We start from the raw sequence: 24564 nt of genomic DNA on the forward strand, positions 1-24564 counted from the left end.
ACACAGCGCACGTGAACGGAGGGGAACGCGGGCTGACCGCGGGCAGAGAGCGCAGGTAATGGCCTCTCGCCAGGGCTGAAAGGAGCGAGCGGAAAGAGACGAAAGAACCAAAAAGCCTACCGTTTCTGCAGCTCCTCTACCTCGGCTGTGTGGTCCGGCTGCAATGAGCGGAGAGCCCATTAGGTGACAAAATGGCGACAGAAAAATCTTTTTAAAAAAATAATAATTAATTCATTATTTTTATATTTACATTCTTCTTTATGCCCCAGGTGCTGGCAGGGAAAACATATGGGTCCTTCATATTTGTAAAAATGTCCAAGATTACAGAACAATTTTCTGATTTTATGTTCAAAGATTTAAGTCTGAATGTTGAATTCAGCAAAAAATAAACAAACTAAAAAATCATTAATGCTGCTGCTGTTACAACATTCTGCTTTCAAAGAAGGCAGCGCACTTACCGCAATATCTGCATTTTTAACCACTTCCATTTCTTTGAGCTGCTGTAGTTCTTCTTCCAAGGATGCCACCTGGTTCTCTTTTTCCTTCAAACTAAGAACATATGGGGAATTCAGTGTGAGGTTTGAAGAGCCAAAATGGCGGTTCACATTTCTTCTGAAGTGGTCTCTTGCCCTGACCCTGAGCAGAACCTGCCTGGTGTTGCATACATTCACCATTCTTTGTAAATACATGAGCGAGGTCTCATGCCAAATGTGAAAGTCTACTCACGGGCTTATAACCGTGGAAAAAATAATTATGTTTGTTGCCATTCTTGCTTATGAAAAGACATTAGCATTCAAGAGACAATCACTGGTAAAAGGTGATGATTATATGCAGATGTACATGTACCTGTTCTGGAGTTCCTCAACCTCCATTCTGTTGTCAGAGGGCTAGAAATAAAGGTAAAGTTTGTTAGAAAATAAGGTGACAACCAAAACCACGTAACTGCGACTAAAGACTATAACTACATTTAGAAAGGTAGTCTTGGTGTCTTTTCCCCAATTCTTCACAAGTCATCTCAATCTTATTAAAAACACACTCAAGATAATGCCATCATATATCAAGTGACCGCTGATTAGAGAAGACTGAAAAAAGTATTAATCTCAAACTCAAATCAATAGGAAATGGGAGAGAGAAATTCTGAGCCCAAAAACAGGTGGAACAATCACGTGTCAATCACTGTCACACCTCAATAAATCAAGACTGCTCCCTGCAACCAAACACCATGATTTAGATTCATATTCAGCAGATCGCCAATCTCATTCGCTCTTGACTGTTCCATCGGCAGAACCGGCCAATGGGAAACGATCAATGACAGCGTAAATGTGTGCCACTTGAGCGGGAGGCGGGGGAACTCACCTCCTCCCCGTTTTTAACCTTCTCCAGGTCATCTTTCACCTGCTTCAGCTCCTCTTCCAGCGATGCCACCTGCTTCTCCTTCTCCTGCAGGCTGTAAATGGAGCAGCGTTAGATCAAAGCTGCTCACATCAAGTTTCACCTCCTTAAAATTCTAAACTTTAGGGAGGCTGCAGTGATTGGAAAACGTTGGGCAAAATATTTATGCTTGCAAGAAATGTTAACTGAGTAAGTGTGCATGAAGGACTATATTGATAAGGGGGTTCTCAACTCTGGTCCTAGGAGACCTGCCATTTTTCTGTACAAACACAATTGCAGCCCCCATATTGTTAAATGATGTTAATTAGATTTTTTATGTTTTTCTTTATCTATTGAGGGATTTACAAACTCAAACTCACCTGTTCTGGAGCTGTGCCACCTCCTCCGTGCCGTCAGACTGAAACACACGTCAGAGGAGTTCGTTAGGGAAGGACGGGAGGCTCGCAATCCAACACAAAGCCACTGCAGCTACGGAACTTGAGACGGTTCTGTGGAGCTCAGCACCCGTTTCCCGGCAACAGCACATAAATGAGACCGTTTCAGCCAATCCGCTGATACAGACCCAAGAGCAGAAATATGCCCGGGGGGATTGGGGCGAAGGTGGGTCTAAGGGCGGGTCGGGAAAGCGATATCGTTCTAAAGTCAAAACAAGTGGGGCGGTGGCTCCCGCCAAACCTGCTCAGGCTCACAGTACCGCAGGGCTAAGAGCAACATGGTCAGTCTCATAGTACAGTCAGGTGATGAGCAGCCCGGTCAGGCTCATAGCATGGTAAGGTTATGAGCATCCAGGTCAGGCTCATAGTGCAGTAAGGTTATGAGCAGTCTGGTCAGTCTCATAAGTACAGTCAGGTGATGAGCAGCCCGGTCAGGCTCATAGCATGGTAAGGTTATGAGCATCCAGGTCAGGCTCATAGTGCAGTAAGGTTATGAGCATCCAGGTCAGGCTCATGGTGCAGTAAGGTTATGAGCAGGCAGGTCAGGCTCATGGTGCAGTAAAATTATGAGCAGGCAGGTCAGGCTCATAGTACCAGGTGCACAGGAGACCCACCGTGTCCTCCTTCTCTGCGGGCACCACGCCCTCTCTCAGCTGCAGAAGCTCCACCTCCAGCGCCTTCACTTGGCTCTCCTTCTCCTCCAAGCTGAGAGAGCAGCACATTTTATTTTTAACCATTTTTTTCGGTCACAACAGGCCTTGCGCATGAAAAATAGCTGGCACGGATGTACCGCTCGTGAAACGACCACAACCAGTTTAAGCCTGGTCACTAGCTCAGTTAACAGTATATTAGCGAGTCAGCGAACTGCACGATCAGCAAATTAATGAATAAATAAATGATTTTACTGTACCATTTCTGCAACTCCACATTCTCTGCTGACTCAGTGAGCTGTTAAAATAAGAATGCGTGATTAGCTTGGGGATACATCTCGGTCTGAAAAAATAACAACGAACAGCTTGCCAAAAAGTGCTGGAAGCCAGCACACTAGCTCCTCTAACCATTATTCTCACAATTATGGCCACTACTGAATTATTCTGGGAAATGTATTACCTTGTACCAGGGTGAACGGTTTTAAGAGTCAAAATTATGGCTAGTCGCAGAGGATTCTGGGAAATGTAGTGCATTGAAGGCTCACCTCAATGTCGTCGTCGACCTCCTTGCTCCGACCTGCCTCCAGCAGGGCGCTGATGGTGCCGATCTGCTCCTGCAGTTGGACCTTCTCCACCTCCGCCTGACCCAGCTGCGCCTGCAGGCCCTCCACCTGAGACGCCCGTTCCTGCAGCTCTGCTTCTGCACTGGCCACACGCGCCTGCAGCTCTGTGGGGAAGGTGAAGCACTGGGTCAATCAGCGAACCACGGCAGAGCAGACCTGCGCATCAGCCTATTGGTGGGTGGGTGCGGCTCCACAGAACACCTGTATTTCATGAGTGGAACTATCGTGGGGGATTAATGGCTCTGCTTGGCTCAGAGCATGACAAAAAAAAAAAATGATAAAATACGTCAATCAAATGACTCACAGAACATAAACAGCTGCTTATCTAATCTTGCTAGACTGGAGTGCCAACTCGAGAGCATTTTAAAAATAATATTTACACCATTAACCAAGCCTGGCACAGGAACCCAAAAGGAACATGCCGTTCTCGGTTCAATGTGAAGTGGGGTTTAGGTGCAAAGGGGGGGTGGGCTTTAGACACTTACCGCCCACGGAGGCGGTTTCCTGCTGAGCGCTCTCCAGCTCCGCCCTCAGGCCGCTGCTGCTGGCCTGCACCGCGCGCAGCTCCTCACTGACCTCCTCCAGCCGGGCCTGCAGGGCACGCTCGCACTCCGCCCGCTCCACCTGGGGAGAGAGAGAGAGCCTTGGATCAGTCACACACAGAGGGGCCTCGGGTCAGTCACACACACAGAGGCCCTCTGGCCAGTCACACACCGCCTCTGGGGGGGGGGGGGAGTTTGGGGGGGGGGGGGGCGTTGAGTGTGAGGGAGGCATGGGTACCCCACTTTACCCCAGCGCACCGAGTACCATATGCTGCCCCCTGATGCCAAGCCTGGCAATGCTCTCACTTACTTCCACCACGAACCACAGAAGAAGACCTCCCCATCCTGTCAATCAGCCCTCCTCAAACCACGGAAGAAGACCTCCCATTCGTGCCAAAAAGCCCTCGTCACACCAAAGAAGCAGACCTCACTTCACTCACCCCTGAGCGGCAAAAGGCATTTCTGCTCAAATCGTTCCAGGAGCGTGACAAGAAAAGCGTCTGAGCTTCAAGCTCTTAACGGAGGGCACACCGCAGTTTGGAGGATAACGACCACCGCGATAATGGGAGTGTGACTGGGCGGGCTCACGGCCAGGGAGAAACTGCAGCGGGACAGCGGTGTAAAATCTGATGAGACGGGGAATTACATAACGGCGATAAAGGCATGCTTTAGGTAAGGGCGGTTAATCAATGATGAGACGAGCGAACTTTAAACCGGTGCGAAGCGCTGAGTCACTGTTTCGTCACTCGGGAAATGCATAGAAATAACTGAATTAGTTGTGATGTTGCAATGTTAGTAAACCAATGTCAGAACAGAGGAATTTGTGCCGGATCACAGGTAAGCTTTCTCTCACACACTCAGGCACATTGATTCCCCATGAATCAATTACAGAACACATCTTATTTTATTTTGTGATAATTTATCAGCATTCAACTGGAAGAAGGGTGGGGGTTATTTTCCCACCCAAGCGTAATATTTTTAGTTGCCAAATTTTTTAAAAAACATAACCAGAAAGCAAGGCTGCCCGGTGAAGTGCATTCTGGTTATGGTTATCTAGCTAAAGACAGTCAAGAAGCACAACCTTCAGCTGGTACTAAATACATCTGTATTCTGTAGACACTGATACGCTACTCAGTCTATTCTAGCAGTCAGCAAATTCTCCTGGACCAATTCCCATGTTTTTTCTTTAGTTTATTAGAGCAGGCGCAGAAAAAAAGTACAAAAGAATTTCCACATTAGGCTTACTACAAGTTTTTTGCAATAATCCTGATTTTCCAGTCAATCTCCAAATGCTTAGATTTGACTAAATAGCTGTGAGGGGAGATACTGTCGACCAATCCCTCTCTCTCCCCCTCAGCTGATGTGTAGCGAGGTGTTCTAGCGCAAAATGGCTGCCGTGCATCACCCAGGCAACACACAGTGGGTGAGAATCCCCCTCCTTTACTGTAAAGACTGTGACTCCGGCCCTGTATACATGCAATCATCATAATCTTCATCTTCCTCTGCAACTATTATCATCATTATTACTACTATTATTATTATTATTTTGTGCTGCTCAGTGACTCATGCGCACGCTGGATAAAATGCATGCACAATTCTCTGCGCATGCAGCTTTTCATGCGCCCCCCCCACACCCCACCCCCCCGTCACACGATTAATGTGCAGCCGCATTCCACCAGCGCAGACTGAGCAGGGTAATTACAGCGGTGTTCAAATGTTCCGACACGCTGCGATGGTCCCGTCATGCCCCGGTGCCCCGGGGGGGGGGGGGGGGGGGGGGTCAGTTCATTCAGCAGAGTCTAATGCAGCTCTGCATTCGCCCGCTGCCTGGGGGACGGACTGAATCTGCTGCTTTTCGGCGCGGGCTGGAGCCCGGGCGGCACACTGGGGCCGGGGAACGGTGGCGGGGTCTGGAGGGGATTCCTGAGCACACAGGAGGATGGATCGCCTGACAGGAGCCCCAGAGCAGGAATCTCAAACTCCCGTCCTGGAGGGCCGCCGAGCCGGCTAGGCTTCAGTGCATTTCAGCATTCCACAGTCCAAGAGTCCACACACCCCATTTTCAAGACCCAACCTGGCAGCTCATTTTAAGGAATCCTCAAATAACTAGCAGATACTGTGGCCCTCCAGGACTAGAGTTAAAGCTGCAGACACTGGGGTTCTGTTCCCTGTGCTCACCTGGATGTGGGCGGGGCTCTGTTCTCAGTGCTCACCTGGATGTGGGTGGGGCTCTGTTCTCAGTGCTCACCTGGATGTGGGCGGGGCTCTGTTCTCAGTGCTCACCTGGATGTGGGCGGGGCTCTGTTCTCAGTGCTCACCTGGATGTGGGCGGGGCTCTGTTCTCAGTGCTCACCTGGATGTGGGCGGGGCTCTGTTCTCAGTGCTCACCTGGATGTGGGCGGGGCTCTGTTCTCTGTGCTCACCTGGATGCGGGCGGGGCTCTGTTCTCTGTGCTCACCTGGATGTGGGCAGGGCTCTGTTCTCTGTGCTCACCTGGCTGTGGGCGGGGCTCTGTTCTCTGTGCTCACCTGGCTGTGGGCGGGGCTCTGTTCTCTGTGCTCACTTGGATGTGGGCGGGGCTCTGTTCTCAGTGCTCACCTGGATGTGGGCGGGGCTCTGTTCCCTGCGCTCACCTGGATGTGGGCGGGGCTCTGTTCTCTGTGCTCACCTGGGTGTGGGCGAGGTGGCTCTCCGCCGCCGCCACCTTGGCCTCCAGCGCGGCCTTGTGCTGCTCCTCGGCCTGCAGCGCCTCGTTCTTCTCCCCGAGCTCCAGGCCCAGCCGGGCGCAGTCCTGCCGCAGCTTGGCCAGCTCCGCGTTTTGCCTGGGGGAGGGGGGGAGAGAAACGGAAACTACTAGAAAACCACACGTCTGATGCACAACCTGCTCGGCACAAACAACACCACCGCGACTTCATGACGTGCGATGTTAAACAGTTTGTAAAATTACCCGAACGTAGCCTCTCAGCTACGTGGGTTCAAGGCCCCAGAAGTCGGCTCTGTGACAGATAAATTAAGCCCTCTCTCCCCCAGCTTCCTAACCACAGAGCCAACATAGAGGCATATGCAGCCTCAAAATAACCTGCTTATCATCTCCATCCCCCGGCATCATAACCACAGAGCCAACATGGAGGCGCACGCGGCCTCAAAATAACCCGCTTATCACCCAACAGCAAGCTCACGTCTCTGCTGCGAAGAGAAATAACAACTGAATGTTGTCAAGGATGACAGCATCCTCGTAAAACTGAAAGATTTAGCCAATGGGAGGACAGGACAGGCCTCATGTGGTATGGGGAAACAAGGTCATCAGACCTTGGCTGGACAGAATGGGAACCAGACCACTGGACTGCAGCAGGCTGAGTAACTGCAAAGATTTACATCTATTCATTAATTAAATATCTATTCTATGAACTAATTATTCACGTGGGAAGCCAGGAACCTGCAGCTTTGAGCCAACACGAAGCAAGAGAAAGCCTGAAGTAACAGCAAACATCTCCAGCTCAAGTAACATTACATTAGATTACAGGCATATAGCAGAGGCTCTACTGCTCTTTATGGTGCTACAGATATGACTATTATTCCCACAGGTAAACCATCAGCCCTCTGCTGCCCCCTCTGGTGAAGCTCGGGATTGGCACTCAAGTCATCACGGTTTGGCAGGTGGGGGGAGGCTAAAAAGGGGCGCAGGGGTGTCAGGACTGCGTGGGGGTTTGCTCACTTGCTCTCGGTCTGGCTGGTGGCCTGGTTCAGGGCGTCCCGCAGGATGGAGTTCTCCTGCTGCAGGCGGGCCAGCTGAGCGTTGGGACCCTTCTCCAGCTGGTCCTGCAGGCTCTGGACCTGAAAACAAAAAAAGAACCTCTAGAAAACGGAACCAAACACAGGGCTGCCACATCTTGGAAAAACTTTCAGAGGATCCTTTGCGGGAGTACAGAACTTCCTCCAATTCACGCTGCACGCTTAATGTCTCTGATCCAACAGGTGACCTCTGACCTTGGCGTTGAGCTGCTGGGTCTCGCTGACGTGCTCCTGGTAGCTGGCCTGCATGCGGGCCTGCACAGCCGCCACTTCCTGGTCCCGAGCGGTCAGCTGGGCGCTCAGGCGGGTCTCCACCTGCGACACCTTGGCCTTCTCTGTATTCAGCTCCTGGGTGAGGAGGGAGGCGGTTAACATCACAGACCACGCCTCCAGACCGCAGCAAAATAGAGCAGACTTGCTGGTTGGGTATGAGTTGCTCTGAATATTAGCGAGCGTTTTGAAAACACTGCTGTGTAGCTCAGGCTCACCTTGGTCAGCTCCCTCAGGCGGTTCTTGGCGGCGGCGGCGTCCTCCTGCTCCGCGGCGAGCTGCTTGTCCTTCTCCTCCAGCTGCTTCTTCAGAGCCGTCACAGGATCGCCCTTCTGCGTGGCCTGGCCAGACACACAGAGCGACTGACCATCAGCACCACAGACACAGAGCGACTGACCATCTGCCCCACAGACACACCGAGCAACAAACCGTCAGAACCACAGACACACACCGACTAACCGTCAGAACCACAGACACACACAGCGACTAACCGTCAGAACCACAGACACACACAGCGACTAACCGTCAGAACCACAGACACACACAGCGACTAACCGTCAGAACCACAGACAGTGTCTGACCATCAGCACCAGATACACAGGGAGCAACTGACTGTCTGCACCTTAGACACAGATCGACTGACCGTCAGCACCACAGACACACAGAGCGACTGACCATCTGCCCCACAGACACAGCAGAACAGCCACATTTAATAGCAGACAAGACTGCTTGGAGCACATAAAGAGAAGTGTACACTTCCATGGGAAGAGAGAAAAGAGTTAAGGAGAGAGACATAGGGAGGACTCATGGAGAGAGAGAAAAGTAGGGCAAGACAGACAGGTAGCAAGAGATGTAGGGAAAGAGACCCAGGGAAAGAGCTGTAGAGAGAGAAATCCAAGGAAAGATGTCGGGTGGAGAGATTTTGGGCGAAGGGAGATGGACGGCAGAGAACAGCAAAGATAGAGTGAGTGAGTGAGAGAGAGAGAGAGAGAGAGACATTGGATGCTGCGGCTCATATTCCCTTGTTTCCATGCACAACAAACTCCAATTTAATTGGCTGGATAATCATTCACAATAAACATGGCAAATGTGATTCATTGAAACCATAAAATCCAGGAGTTGAGCCAATAATAATGAGCAGGTGAAGAGGAGAGATCATCGGGGGCGAACGGAAAGGGGAAAAACCAGGGAATTACAAAATCAGAGTTGGCGGGATAACTGGAGAAAAACTGGCACAGTAAAAAAAAAAAAAAAAAAAAGGCTTTCACATTCCCCGCAATCCTAAAGCAGAAACCTACTGCACTCTGCGAACCAGGGCTGCCCAACCCTGTTCCTGGAGATCTACCATCATGTGGGTTTTCCCACTTCAACTCTAATTTGGCACATCCGATTCTACCAATTAGCAGCTTAACTAGATCTCTAGCTGTTGAATGAGGTGTGCTTTACTAGGGTTGAAGTGAAAACCTGCAGGACGGCAGATCTCCAGGAACAGGGTTGGGCAGCCCAGCTGTAGACTTTCAGCTGAATTACAGCTGGCCGGCATGCAGGCAAGACATCTTGCTCAATCAAGGGTTTCCCTTAAAATAGTCATCCACAGAAATGTAATGGTGTTTAACATTTAAATTTTTTTATTTTTTATTATCTGATCCAGCTCTTCTGTACAATTAGCTCTGAGCGGTGAGCAAGAGGCGTAGGCTTGTTACCCTGGGGCGTAGGCTTGTTACCCTGGGGCCTGTCTGGTTCAGCTCAGGCGTGATTCACGCAGTCTGTTCCGCTGAAACCGTTACCTTTCCTCACACGGCATCGCCGGCACAGTCACCAGGCTCTCCGCCAACACCCGGGAGCGGGGGAGGGGAGGGGGGCATTCAGCCATTATCAAAGCAGGCGGATATAATCACCTTAAGGCCATATGAGCTGTGCTGGGTGTGCGGTAAATAGGTTACGCGTGCTCTAGGCACAACAGGACACCTATCAGTTAGCATCACATCCAACCAGGAGGTTGGAGGAGGGGAGGGGGGTGAGGGCATGGCGCAGTACCATGTGGTAACTTGCACGATGCCTGCCTTGTTGGGGAAGAGGGAGGGGGGTGTGAGGAGGGCGTGGCGCGTTACCGTGTGCCAGGTGTCCTGCACGATGCCCGCCTTGTCGGTGAGGATCTCGATCAGTCGCTGGGCCTCGCCCTCGCTGAACGCCATGCTGCTCACCGTGGAAACCAGCGTCTTGTAGGGCAGGTAGAGGGGAGCGTCGGCTGCGTCCACCGCCACTACTACGGAAAGACAGAAGGGACACGTTAGCACATGGACGCCGCACAGGAGTTCAGCAGTAAAGCCAGATAATAAACACATTACAATGCCTTTCCTGCAAGAAGAGGGCATATTAAACAACCTAGTTCTGAGCAATGGAGGGAACATTTCATGAACAGGAAAATGCGCAACAAGAGCCTCATCTCTCGGTGCAAGAGTTCATCTTTACCACACCACCCGTTGTCTAGGAATAGAGAATCTTTACAGAACCGTCAGTGACTCATATGTTCAGCGATGGAACACAGAACAGAACTCCAGAGATGAGAAACCCAGTCAGGCTCACAGTACTGTAAGATTATAAGCAACCTGGTCAGCCTCATTGTACACTAAGGTTATGGTTAAAAGGCAGGCTAAACTTATCTGGTACTGAGCTTATAACAACCAAGATGGTGAGCAAAAAAATGTGTGAGCCAACATCAACAAGGAAAAGTCCACAGGATGACCTGAGCCACAAATTAAGCATTTAGATAAAAAATAAATAAATAAATACTGTGGTATGGATGTTAATAAAAAAAAAAAAAAAAAAAAAAAAAAAAAAAAGGTTAGAGATCTTCACATGCGCAGGCATGCATCTCTACTGACGAACTGATTTGAATAAGCACAGATACTGGCCCACGCACGGGCGGCTTATGGATGAGATCGAGACAGGCAACGGCAAAAGAAGCTCAGCTCACTGCAGTCACAGCCATCTCGCAACCACGGTAACAAGCCCTGGGGCAGCGCTGGTCCCACAATGCCCTGGGGCAACGGGACTCGCCGTTTTGAGCGCCTGCTGTGTGTAAGAAACGCCAACGAGCCACTGCGGCCACTGCCCGCCTCACCCACCTGAGCTGTCTCACATAAAGTCAATGCCTATCATGAAAGCCAGTGTATTGGACAATTTCTGTTTCCTTCTCCTCCAGCTCCCATAGTTCTTTGCAAAGAATTTGTCTAGACTGCAAGATGATTCTGGAACACTTGGTGGGAACTGTATTACAACTGCAAACTGAAAGACCAGTTATGCTGAGCTCGGCAGAATTTAAAAAGGCTACATCTTATAACTCATGAAAAAGACTCGAGCTAGGTTTACCGCACATTTAAAAAAATTAAAATAACCTTCATCAATAGATTAATGATCAATTGGCTAGGTTACAAAAACCATAAACAAACATACTGAACTAAATGAATAAAAAAATTTTCCTTAAACTCTCTACAGGGTTAATACACGAGCAAAACGCCAGAGCCCACACTCTCTCAGAGCAGGGCAGGACAGGCGCCCCCTAGTGGCAGACGGTAGTTTTAATGCCAGAGGCACTAAGCAGGCCGCTGACGCCGCTGCTTGTCGCGGTAGCCGGAGTACAGTTCGCTCGACGTGGAGTAGTCTGCGATGAAGGGCCAGCAAACCTCAGCCCTGCGATGATGCAATGGGCGTGGAATGCAGCAGTAACGGATTTTCCCCTGGGGCCTCCGACTGGAGGAAGGAAGTGCTACCGCAGACCCTTCTCCCCGATCCCCACCAAGTCCTAAACGCACAGCATCCTGCCACACTAACACCAGAGCCCTACCACACTAACACCAGAGCCCTACCACACTAACACCAGAGCCCTGCCACACTAACACCAGAGCCCTGCCACACTAACACCAGAGCCCTACCACACTAACACCAGAGTTATGCCACACTAACACCACAGCCCTGCCACACTAACACCAGAATCCTGCCACACTAACACCAGAGCCCTGCTACACTAACACCAGAGCCCTACCACACTAACACCACAGCCCAGCCACACTAACACCAGAGCCCTACCACACTAACACCAGAATCCTGTCATACTAACACCAGAATCCTGTGCTATATTAACACCAGAATCCTGCCATACTAATGCCAATCTAATGGGAGTGATGGACTATCCATAAGGATTTGATCAGTGACATAATTTCTGTTGATTTAGCTCCTGTACTCCAGCACACTGGATTTGAAATGAAACCATGATTATGAGGTTAAAATGCAGACAGTAAGCTCTGCACATATTTGCAGCCATATCTGGTTTAGGAATTAGACGTTTTTATACACAGTCTCCCCATTTTAGAAGTGAGTGTCTCTACCAGTCTGTCTCTGTGTCCATCTGTCTTTCTGCTTATATGATAGGGCTTGGGGTAACAATGAGATTCTGCTTCTACATCACACAGCTCGGAAAACAATCACATTCGGCGCTTTTATGGACTAAGCTAACAGAATGGCCCTTTAAAGAGTCATGTCCTAATATGGCTCTCGTTTTAAGCGTGTGCGAACGCGCAGAGATCTCCGCTATGATAATGATTCATTATGACTAGCAGTGCAAGGAGTTTTAAATTAGGAAAATAAAAGTCCCCTCCAGTAAACACTGTGGAGGATAAAGACTAATTCTGACGCCTTCCTGGTGTCTGAAAGGTACAAATATAATAAACCAACCGGTGAGTGGGGGGAGGGGGGCACTCATAAAATGACTCTTGGAAACATATTGGCCGCCGTGCTGTGAAACTGTTATACTGTACGCACCAACAGAGCGGCCATTATTTTTCCAGGCCATTACTGCACGTGACCCAGAACGGAACGAAATATCCAGAGGGCAGCGAACGGAGCAAGAGAAGGCCCCTCAGGAGCACAGCGTGCGCCGGGGAAAAGGCATTCCAGGGAGGAACACGCTACGATTCCGTATACATTCCAGGGAGGAAAACGCTACGATTCCGTATACATTCCAGGGAGGAAAACGCTAAGGTCTCTTCACATTCCGAAGAGGAAAACGCTAAGATCCCTACACATTCCAGGCAGAAAAAAGGCAAAGATCCCTACACATTCCGGGCAGAAAAAACGCAAAGATTCCATCATATTCTGGGGAGGAAAAATGCTAAGATCCATTCATGCTCCTGGGAAGAAAGTGCTAATATTTCATCATATTCTGGGGAGAAAGATCCTGTCGCTTTCCGGGGGGGGGGGGGGGGGGGGGGGGGGAATCTCTGAGATTCTGTCACCAATTAAGGCCGACTCCCCTTCTGCTAAAGAACGGCGGTGAGGCCCCAGCGGACCTCAAAATGGGCCTGAAAAAGCCAGGGCGGCTTGTAATTATATCCTTATGTGCAGGGCTATTTAAAACAGAAAGCTGAAGAGCTCAGGAATGTGGACTTCATGTCACAAGTCAAAGAATTCCTCCTTTCGATGTTATACTTAGGCACTACATGACATACCCAGTAATGCCCAGTCCACAACACAACATTATGTTGCACGATACTTAACATCCACATTGGTGAAATGTAAAAGCATTTAAAACCCTTTTGTTAAATTTTTAAAAAAAAAGATTGTTGTGGGGAAGGTTTCCCTAAATCATTACATAATACTGTGCAATATGTTGAGGGACATATGAAAATCAGTAATTAAATAACTGGATAATAAATACCAGTACAATGCCAGCCAGGGATTAGGCTGAATGTATTCTCCATGCCCGACACCCTCTCGAGCATCTTGAAAGAGATTTTTTTTTTTTCTGGGGGGGGGGGGGGGGGGGGGGACATTATGTCACAGGTCAGCAGTTGAGTTGGCTTGAAAAATCACTTCCAATGGGAGCCCCACTTACATAAGACCATGATAATTTGTCAGAAGTAGTTTCTGAACATTTGTCTTATGGTTATGTACAACTTGGTCAGGCTCATAGTACTGTAAGGTTATGAGCAGCCTGGTCAGTCTCATATTACAGTAAGGTTATGAGCAGCCTGGTCAGGTTAATAGTACTGTAAGGTTATGAGCAGCCTGGTCAGGCTCATAGTACAGTAAGGTTATGAGCAGTCTGGTCAGGCTCATAGTGCAGTAAGGTTACGAGCAGCCTGGTCAGGTTAATAGTGCAGTAAGGTTATGAGCGGCCTGGTCAGGCTCATAGCATGGTTGTGAGCCTTAAGTGTGAGGCTAGGCTAATGGAGTGAGGTGAATGCGTTGCTATCGCTGCTGCCGCTGCTGCTCAGCACACATTCCTACATGTGTCTCTGCCTGCCTGCTCCACTCAGCCTCCTCTCTGCCACAGCCCCTTCAGACAGCGCGATCGCTCCGCCAAGCCGGAGCGCTCGGTCTCCCCGCAGTTACACAACGCTGCCCTCCAGAAGCGCCGCCGCGCCAAACGGGCATCTGGCGGAAGCCTCCGGAACCGGAGAGGAGGCCCGTGCCAGCGGTCGCCAGGCTCGGCTCTAACTGTACAGGGCTGGAGCGAAATGACAGGGAAGAGGGTGGGCGGGGGTCCAACAGGCACCGCAACAGGGAAAAACGCCAACGCTGCGAGGGCAGACCTGCTGCTTTGACTAACGCGGGCCACGGCCATTACGGGAAACATAGCGCTTCCTGAACTCCGCCGCGGCTCCTTACAGTGGGGGATGTTCAAACGCAAGGCTAGCACACACGCCGCGGGTCCTGTGGAAATGGTGCTAATCCCCCCCGTGTCCTAACGGCTTCTAACGAGCCCAAATGCTAGCCAAGAGCTCTCAGGCAAACAGCTCAGCTGGCCTGCGTACGGAATCCCCACGCAGTCAGCCCCCGAGACAGCACCCAGTCAACTCTTTAAATAATTAACACGCTTTGAACAATCTCTTCTCACAGTGCGGGACTGGGGCAAGAGCGACAGGTGGAAAAACCAAACAGAAATAGTGGTTAACATACCCACTTGTCTTCTTATGGCCTGACTTACTAAGACCTTTAGCACATGCAAAGCCTTTCAGCCCACACAAAACCAGTAACATGACTAATGATTTTTTTTTTTGGTTGTGTTATTAGTTTTGCATGTGCTAAAAGGTTTTGCACATGCTAAACAACTTGGTAAATTAGACCCTTAGTCTTATAGAAAGCTTCTGCAAAATTAACCCACCCCACAGGTTCCAGACTAAGGCAACCACAACCCCACCAATGGGTGATTCTATCAACTGTATATTATGAGTCATCCGTTTTATAAAAAGAAAAACTACTTTTAGTCACAATTTCCCAAATTCCCACTTCCCCTCACCCGAATATGTAGTGCCCAAATGTATTTCCAGGAATTTGGAATTCAAAATCATATTCCAAAAAACCTGGAATGCCCAATTGTATTTTCTCATCGCTGCAAATGCCCTTCTGTTCCACCAATCAAAGCGAGTGCAGATGAGCACATGCTCTCCAAAAACACACATGCTACCAGCTGCCGGTTCTTCTCCCCCTGCAGTGCCCCAGCTGAGCTAAGGAGCAGTCACATGGGAGGGGCGGCGCGGTCAGGCTCGGGAAGCCAGACGAGGGCAACCTCGCCAGCTGAAGCCGCGCCGTCGGTGGGCGGGGCACGGCCAACCCGCCAACATTCCATACCACGGCGTTTGAGCGCATCACTGCGCTGGACGCCAGCGGTCTGGCGGTACGAGCCCCCTCCCAGCAGCCGCGTAACGCGTCCGTTCGTCACGCTTGCGAGGAGACCGCGGCCATTTTCTCTCCGCCGGCGGCGGCAGCCGCAGCACGGCAGGAGCGGAGAGCGTTGAGCGGGGGTGACGACGGAGAACCGGAGCGGGCCCCACCCACCATCATGCCCTCCGTCGGCCAACAAAATACAGGCCTACAAAACCAATTCAGAACAATGCAGGATGGCCACTGTAGTGCTGTGATTAACACGCCCATCTAACTGCGTCTCTGAGATGATTAACACGTGGTGAATCCCCTGCCCATCTAACTGCATCTCTGAGATGATTAACACATGGTGAATCCCCTGCCCATCTAACTGCGTCTCTGAGATGATTAACACGTGGTGTATCCCCTGCCCATCTAACTGCGTCTCTGAGATGATTAACACGTGGTGTATCCCCTGCCCATCTAACTGCATCTCTGAGATGATTAACACGTGGTGTATCCCCTGCCCATCTAACTGCATCTCTGAGATGATTAACACATGGTGTATCCCCTGCCCATCTAACTGCATCTCTGAGGTGATTAACACATGGTGTATCCCCTGCCCATCTAACTGCGTCTCTGAGATGATTAACACGTGGTGTATCCCCTGCCCATCTAACTGCGTCTCTGAGATGATTAACACGTGGTGTATCCCCTGCCCATCTAACTGCATCTGAGAGGCCTGCTGCAGATTTCAGAGGCATCGGTAGAAACCTCACCGCCCTCGTGTTTGACATCACATATTAAGCTCGCTTAATTCAAAGCTAGGCATGTCCCAGTATTTGCATGCACTTCCTCCACAAGCGTCAAAGATTACTGCGACTCTTTGAAAACCCGGAACCCACAGAGAGTCGTAGACTAGGCCGGTTTTTGTTTTCCACCATAAAATCAGCAACTCTGGCCCAGGAAACGGGGTGCGGTGAATTAACTGTGTAATAAAACTGCTCTAATTGGCCAATTAACTGCCGAGTAACAATGGAGATGCATGGATACGCTGGGGCCGACCCTAGGCTAAGAGCGAATACCACCGCGGAGTGACCTGTCCCTCACCTGGCTCCGCCTTCTTTTTAGAGGCCGCCTTCTTCTTCGAGGGGGTTTCAGCCTTGGGCTCCTCCACCTTAACCGGAGCGGGGGCAGGGGCGGGGGCTCCCACCGGCGGCACCGCCATGACGGGAACCTCCTTGGTAACGGCCTCCAGCACGGGGGCGGGTTTGGCAGCAGCGGGGGCGGGGGCGGGGGCGGCGGCCTGGGTGGGGGCAGGCTCCACTTTGGCCACCTTCTTCTCCTTCTTCTTCTTGTCCTTGGGGGAGGGGGCGGGCGGGGCCTCCGTGGCCAGGGGGCGGGGGGCAGCGGCGGTCACCACGGTGACGGGGGGCTCGGGGATGGGCTCAGGGATGGGCTCGGGGTCGGAGTCGCTAACCGCCTCGCTGGCATCGGGCACGGGCACGGGTTCTGGCTCTGGCATGGGTGCGGGTTCCGGAAGCTTCCCGTTAGGCTTGTCCTCCTTTTTCTTGTTCCGGCTCTTCTTCTCCGATGGCTTCTCCTTCTTCTTCTTCTCGGCGCGGGGCGGCGGGGCCGGCATCTTGCCCAGGGCCTTGCGCTGCTTGGCCAGCGCCTCCTCGTACGACGTCTCCTTCATGGAGAAGGTGGAGACCAGGGCGATCCCGATGGCCGAGATCACCATGAAGCCACCGAACACCACAATGCCTAGAGTCTGGGGGTCGTAGATATCCATGCCTGGAGAGAGAGAGAGAAAAAAAAACTTTAATCAAAATACTTTAAAGACTAAACAGTTAAAAGCTTCCAAAAATCCTAATAAAAACTCAACACTGTAATGGAGTCCTCCTTCAGGGCTTCTTCTAAGAATGGAGATTGAGACAAAAACCCTTGATCAATAAAGACTCCAATTCAGCAGAGAACACGCATTTCTGTCTGCACATTCAAACTCAGTCATGCAAATTCCCTCCGCGACCCACAGGCTTGTATGAGCGCACGCACGCACGCACGCACGCACGCACGCCGCATTCTCACCATCTAATGCAACCCACCCCACATTCAATGATCAATCTACAGTCAGCTTTGAACCACTGTAGCATTTGACAACACAGACATAATCCCTTTATTATTACAACCTCTTATCAAAAGGGGAGGGTTCCACATGGTTCAAAGTGCTAAACACACAGGCCTAATTAAACTTCCTGGTTACAAAAAAAAACACAAAAAAAAACACCCAAAGAATAAGGGATTCCCTCCGCCTACATTCAAACACACGATCGATGAAAACTTCTACATTTGGGTAAGGCAAAGCGAAGGGCCCGGGGGCCAAACCCTGGTACAGGGACAGCGCCTCCCAAGTCCCCACAAACGCGCGTGAAATCCAACAGGACAAAGGAGCGGAGCAGTGAGGAGGGCAAACAGGAGGGCAGGCCGGAGGAACCTCAGAGCCGCTCGGTTAGCAGCGATGTGAAAAGCAAACAGCCCTGTGGCCCTGTGGCCCCGTGGCCCCGTGGCCCCGCTGTGCTGCGCGGTGCGGCGCTACCCAGCCGCTCGCACCTCCTAAGGAAATCCAGATGTGTGTGCGCGAGCAGCACAGGCGGCCCAGGCCTCCCCACGCCGCCTCCGAAGAAAAGCTCCTTTCACGAAGAAACCGCGGTCGCTTTCGCTCGTTGGAGAACGCCGCGTTACGCAACGTCCGCGCCGAGGCCCCGCCCCCTCGGAGAGCGTCGCCTCCTCCGCGCTGCGCGTCTGCGTCGCAAACGGTGCACCCCCCCCAACAACCACCACCCCCCCCTTACGTGGGACATGTGCGATCCTCTGCTGCGTTTACTCCCTGCGTGTCCACGCTCCGGCACTCCACCCCCTCCACCCCCACCACCCCCACCACCCCCCCACCCTTTCCCGGCTGTGGAATTCCTGAGGGATTCCACGAATAGCGGCCGCTGTTCTCCTGCACGGGAGTAGAGGGGAGGGGAGGGGGGGCGGGGGCTGGTGTGCAGGCACGGGTTTTGAAGGTGGGCCTCAGGTGAGGGTGCGACTACAACCCCCCCCCCACTCCAAACTCTACACTGGAACACAGTAGAACAGCCTGGATCAAAGCTGGATCCCCACCAAACCAGATTCACACTTTTTAAAGCCTCTGCAGAAGGTAACGGGCAATTACAGCCTTACACCGAAGAGAAAAAGCACATGTTGTTCCCAAGGAGTGAGACGCTGTACGTCTACCCTTACAGCCACATCTGACAGATTTTACCATAGAACGCGACTGTGCACAGCGGAAAAAGAAAAAGAAAATTGTGCCAGAACAAAAAAGAAAGCTAGCAGTACATTTGGTATGTTATCCATTATCGCACCTTAAAAGTTTGTTTTTTTTTTTTGCTAGGTTGTCCTCCCTTAGCATTCTCTACCTCCACCAGCACACACACAAAGGCTGCAGTTCTGCAGAGCATCAGGAATCAAACCACCCAACAGTTATTATAAAGTCATTATAAAATTTGGAGACTGCCAAAGTTTTCCAACAGAGGAGCAACAGAGCTGATCTTACTGGGAGGGCAAGAAGAACCTTTAATCTGGACCCCCCCCCCCCCCCCCCCCCCCCACACACACACACACGCACACACACACACACACACACATCTTATGTAATAAATGTACAGTGAGTGTCTGTATGGCATCATTTTAACAACATGTCACAAAATATAAGTGCATTCACAGCCTCCTCACAATAACCTGTAATCAAATTATACACTCAACACTTCATTTTATATTTAACAAAAGCACCCCAGCTGGTACCAAGAGTACCCCAACTACCAAGAGGGAGCAAATGTTAACCATGTGCAGCAATGCTTAAATGTGCAGTGAGTTCGTAACACATGTTCAAAAATTCTAATGCATTCAGATGGTTGCATGGTAATGGGGGAAATTTCACGTGGATACAAAATAATAAGTTGAGCTTCTTGCTTATGCAAATATGTAAACGTGACAATATCAGCGTCAGGTCGAGGGGTCGTCATACAGTAAACATCCAACGGTAGGCTGCATGTCAAAAGCAGCCAAAGTTTGAATTGAGCAATCACAGAGAACGCATTAGAAATGAAAGAACTTCTCATTACGCAATAAAAACAAAAAACAAAAAATCCTTCACATTTCAATAAATTTTTTTGCACGGTTACAACTTGAAAACTTATGAAATGCGAAAAATGTAAACCAAAAATATAAGAATCTCTCAGGTCCAGAGTGTGGAACAGATTTGTCACTAATGAAATACTTTGGTCCGATGTTCAACTGGCAAAACAACGGCCCTTTAATACGAATCAATCACCGCCGCAGTAGCAGAACACGTAGTCATTCCCGAATCACACAAGCGTGCATTCTTTTTTCTTTCAGGTAAATTCCAGCAACAAAAATTAGTATAAAATGCCAAATGCCGTATATCTAAGAAATTGTGCATAAACACAGATAATGTTAGCGAGAGAAAAAACTACGGTAGACCGTCTACTGTTTAAACAGGTATACAAATGTTTAAAAGTTAAACTTCGAAAATCAAAGTGCATCACTTCGCAAGCATATCACGCTCGGATTTAAGCGAGTGCTTGAAGGCAGCCTATCAGATATCCTAATTAAAAAGATTTTTTTAAACAAATACCTTATGTAAAAAACAGAGAAATGACTTCAAAGAACATCTGCAAGGACAACAACTGCATTTATATTTCTGGTTTGTCAACTGCTTATCTAATTTCACACTGACGAGCTAGGCAGAAGGCTTATCAACCAGCAAACCTATCGTAAGCCTCGTCACAATTCCTTATAACTTGTTTGCAGGCTTTGAAGTTAGCCAACTAGGTAAGTCAGCAACTTAGCTGCCCGTTTGATTAGTTAGTTTGATTTACGCCGATACCCCTGTCTGTAGGATAAAAACCTGTCAAAAATTTATAAAAAAAACAAATACATTCTTAAAAGTTGTTGACCTGCATCGGAAAAATTAGTTGTGACTTTTTTCCAAGTTGCATTTAATTCATTTATCCAGCTCGCTAGCTTGCCAGGCAACCAGCATCAAGATACAATAAAAATTCTATTCATAACTGCATATCTGAGACAAAAGTCACCGTTCTAGACAAACCAGCAAGTTCAAAATAACAATTTACTCTCACCGTATTAATAGTTTGCAGTATTTGTAGACTGCTTCAATAACTGGAATACAGAACGATCTGTGCTTTCAAGCCACTACTTTTTTTTTCTTCTTCCTTTTCTCCGACACAAAATATCTCTCCCCGGGCTCCTGTTTCCAGTACCTCTGAGTAGCAGCGGTCTGTGGAGTCGTGGCACTTTCTGTGAGCTGGCAAAAAGCCGGCCCTTGGGCCAGATACGACTAATCTTGAGCACTTCTAATTGGCCAGAATGTAATCAATCAATAGAATGTAACCAACCATGTCACCGGCTTTTCAGTCAGCCGCTGAAGGAGACACGACACAGTTTGCGCTTTCTCGGGATTTGTAGTTCTATTATCACCCTAGTTAGTATCCGTAGGAACGAAAGAGCTGTGCGGGAAAAAACTACAATAGCCATGTGCCCAGAAAAGAAAATCTCAACAGGAGGATTTTTTGAAGTATTACGTCTCCTTAGCTACATCACATACAGAATGTGTGGATTAAAAAAAAAAGTTATAAAGCAAGTGACAAAAGCTTTTCTTCTTATTCTTTTTCTTCTTCTTCTTCTTCTTCTTATTATTATTATTATCATGTTAGTTATAGCCGTGGAGTTGTATTTGTACACAATTATGCTATACTGCTTCCTATTCTACATTTCCAAGGCTTGAATTGCATTAATAAAGGCACAGAAATGGAACCCTTTGAGCCACATATGCACTGCATACTACCCCTACAGTGTATTTGGACACTTGTGGTCCTGTTCAGTAATTTCACAACAGCCAGCTGGCGGCAGTTATGCCTTCGAGGCATGACTTTATCATTGAACTTAATCATAAATTCATTATCAGTGATCTACTAGTGACCAAAATGCCTTGTATGTAAGCCTAATAATATCTATTTGCTGTTTTTCATACATACTTACAATAGCTGTTTTTCAAGCATATTTCATAAGGTATGTTTGGTCTATTTTCCTGGGGGGTATTTCATGAGACAGAATTTGAGTGAACAGGATAACTGCACTGAGTAACAGCCCAAACAATCTCTTTCAATTTCGGTCCATGTTCAAGATTTTGGAGAGTTCTGGGTTTTAATCAGATCAGTTATCCATCAAACTTTGTAATTCTGCTTCGTGAGACAGGGCTCAGGCCATTATATTGATTTTATTATCATGCAAAAGTTCCTGCAGAGCAAGATGCTAGATTATTTAGAAAATAAAGAATTGACCCTTTAATGGTCTGCTTGCCTCAACAGTATTGTATTTCTGAGTTTTTTAATGTGTGCCATTTAAATGGTTGATGTTTTAGCCAGCGAACCTATCCACTTATCCTACATAATACAATATGGAATGATTAAAGACAAAAGTATGGTTTTCAGTGTTCAGTCATGTATATGGACTGACTGTTCATCTATACAGTATTAGAATTAAAACCATCAAAGTCTATGATCAGGCATCACATTTTTGTAATTCTCTTTGGCAATTTTTACCAAGAAAATGACTTGCTAAAGAAAAACATGTACAATGTTAACATTATAACATTTATTTATAATGCATTTTTTCCTCCAGATTTTCTCCATTATGCTTCAATCCTCAAATGTGGTGCTTGTGTTTCCATTGTAAGTCATTCTGGATAAGAGCATCTCCTCAATATTAGTCATTACTCCTCAATGTGACGCAACGTAATGTAATCCAATATACTGAAAAGCCCTACTCTCACTGCACAATTAAAACTGATAAATTTTGGAAGAGCTTTTCACACACACACACACACACACACACACACACACACACACACACACTCACATTCCATAATATACACACAGTAAAATGTCCAGTGCTAATTCAGCTCTGGCAGTTACTCTGTTAGAGTTGATTTAACACCAGACATTTTACTGTGCAGCTGCTTGGATATTTCCATCACAGGCACACAGGTATTAACCGTCAGGGTAAAAGGGCAGGGTCCGTACGCATAGAGCATCTTACAGTAGGAGAGCTGATATTGGATCAGGTTTTGCCAGTTCATATCAAAACCTTATCCATTATGGGCTAAAATACATCACGTTACAGGCACTTTGGAGATGATCTAATCCGGAGCGATTTACACACCATTTTACATAGCATTTACGTTAAGCACCTTGCTCAAGGGTACAACAGCAGTGTCCTACCCGGGAATTGAACCTGTGGCCTTTAGGTTACAAGACCGGTTCCTTACCCATTATGCTACACCGCCGCCCCAAATACAACACCGATCCTAGAAAAGCACTCCTATTTTAAGGCACTTTCAGATCCCGGCCTATCTTCATTTGAGCAGCAGGTCATTCACTTGGACTGCCAGCACAATGCCGGCAATAATTTTAACACAGTAACACTGGCACCAGATCCTGACACGATTTCCCAGGCCCCCCTGCGGTTTCTGGGCCTTTGTGCCCGACGTCTTGTCTCCAGGGTAAACTATTTCACAATTAAAGTACCGCAAATCAATTAGCCTGGCCCTCGCACTGGGCTGCCTGGATACTCCCGGTGCTCCAGCTGAATGTGCTGCAGGGATGGAATTTCATCCAGAATTCCTCTCACAGCAAGCTTTCGATAAAAAAAAAAGAAAAAGAAAGAAAAAAGACAGCCATTACTTGTTGTTTTAAATGGGGGGGAAATTCACGTATGAAGTACAATGTTTAAATATGGATATTGATTGTCAAATGAAGCCAAATGAGCTGGAAAAGAAAAATAATTTGATAAATATAGTCTGGGGGTGTCCAAATATATTTGGGAAAATGTCATGAGCTCCCCCCCCCACTTCACCACGCAGGCTAACCTTGTTGTTTTCCTGTAATCTCCAAGAGAGATGTCGGTTCGGAAGGTAATTGTGTTATGATGGAAAGCCTGGGCCGCCTCTTCACTATGGCGACGCCTTTATCTCACACTCACAGGCGCGAGGAAGATGCGCTGCCAGCAGTGATTTAGCGATGGAGGGAGGCATGTTTGGCTCAGTGGACGGCTGTGGGCCCTGGCCCTTGAGTGGGGGGCAGAGCAGCGGGGACGGAGCATCTGCGCAGACGAGACTCGCACAGGCAGAACAGAGCAGACGGTGCTGCGTCTGTGCAGATGGGACTCGGACAGGGCAGAACAGAGCAGACAGTGCGTCTGTGCAGACGAGACTCGGACAGGCAGAACAGAGCAGACAGTGCGTCTGCGCAGACGAGACTCGGAGAGAGCAGAACAGAGCAGACAGTGCGTCTGCGCAGACGAGACTCGGAGAGAGCAGAACAGAGCAGACAGTGCGTCTGCACAGACGAGACTCGGACAGAGCAGAACAGAGCAGACAGAGCGTCTGCGCAGATGAGACTGAGACAGTCAGCTCAGACAGCGCATTGGAGGGGGGCAGAGCAGCAGACAGAGTGTGGCCGGTCGTTGTTTTGTCTGCTGTTGTAGAGGGTTTTATCTGCCCGGACAGAAGTGGGGAATTTAACTGGGGGGGGGGGGATTAGAGGCCAATGTAAACAGGGCTCCGCTTTTTGGATGGGTTGCTGGCAGAGCAATATTCAGAGGGAGATCTGGCTCTCAAACTCTCTCCCCCTGCCATCAGGCACCCCTGAAAAGACTTAAGAGTGAGGGGTCATTTGCTAAATGCTACTAAATAGTGTAGCTCTTTGTTGCTCGACACATGGGGTACAGCTAAGGACAATGCTGCCATAAAGTGCCACAGGTTCATATGGGGCATTTATCAGCAGCCATATGTGGAGTACTTTTGAGAGGCACGAGGTGGTACTGTCATTTTTAGATCTGTTTAAAAATACATATTTTTTTATTAACTTGAATGTACGAGACATTTAAATTAGCCTGCTTAGGCTGACGGAGGTGTGATCTCTCAATATAAAACATTTTCAAAAATTGATCAGAGATTTTTTTTTTTTTTTTTTAATTTTTTAAAAAATTACTTCTTATTGTTGCAGATTTAAATTAGACATACATATTGAAAAATATTTAAAAGGGGGCCCTAGGGAGCTGCCAGGGGGGC

General features: G+C 48.8%; 1 protein-coding gene across 7 annotated transcripts in view; it reads right to left on the reverse strand.

Annotated features, from left to right (window-relative positions):
* rrbp1a (ribosome binding protein 1a) overlaps positions 1 to 24564 on the reverse strand; it is a 57757-nt gene that overhangs the window by 14448 nt on the left and 18745 nt on the right. For 6 of the 7 annotated variants that reach the window (XM_035400789.1, XM_035400787.1, XM_035400788.1 and 3 more), the window contains 15 exons: positions 16458 to 17144; positions 9815 to 9969; positions 7922 to 8044; positions 7629 to 7781; positions 7357 to 7475; positions 6310 to 6463; positions 3585 to 3723; positions 3022 to 3203; positions 2737 to 2774; positions 2441 to 2531; positions 1752 to 1789; positions 1357 to 1447; positions 847 to 887; positions 459 to 549; positions 121 to 158 (listed from right to left, as the gene is read on the reverse strand). In XM_035400789.1, coding sequence (XP_035256680.1) covers positions 121 to 158; positions 459 to 549; positions 847 to 887; positions 1357 to 1447; positions 1752 to 1789; positions 2441 to 2531; positions 2737 to 2774; positions 3022 to 3203; positions 3585 to 3723; positions 6310 to 6463; positions 7357 to 7475; positions 7629 to 7781; positions 7922 to 8044; positions 9815 to 9969; positions 16458 to 17144 — 2140 coding nt within the window. Of the gene's footprint in view, positions 1 to 120; positions 159 to 458; positions 550 to 846; positions 888 to 1356; positions 1448 to 1751; positions 1790 to 2440; positions 2532 to 2736; positions 2775 to 3021; positions 3204 to 3584; positions 3724 to 6309; positions 6464 to 7356; positions 7476 to 7628; positions 7782 to 7921; positions 8045 to 9814; positions 9970 to 16457; positions 17145 to 20554; positions 20744 to 24564 lie in introns of those variants that run through there. The other variant, XM_035400794.1, reaches the window with a different exon arrangement.

The sequence above is a fragment of the Anguilla anguilla genome, chromosome 18 (assembly GCF_013347855.1).
Source record: "Anguilla anguilla isolate fAngAng1 chromosome 18, fAngAng1.pri, whole genome shotgun sequence".
Taxonomy (NCBI): Eukaryota; Metazoa; Chordata; class Actinopteri; order Anguilliformes; family Anguillidae; genus Anguilla; species Anguilla anguilla.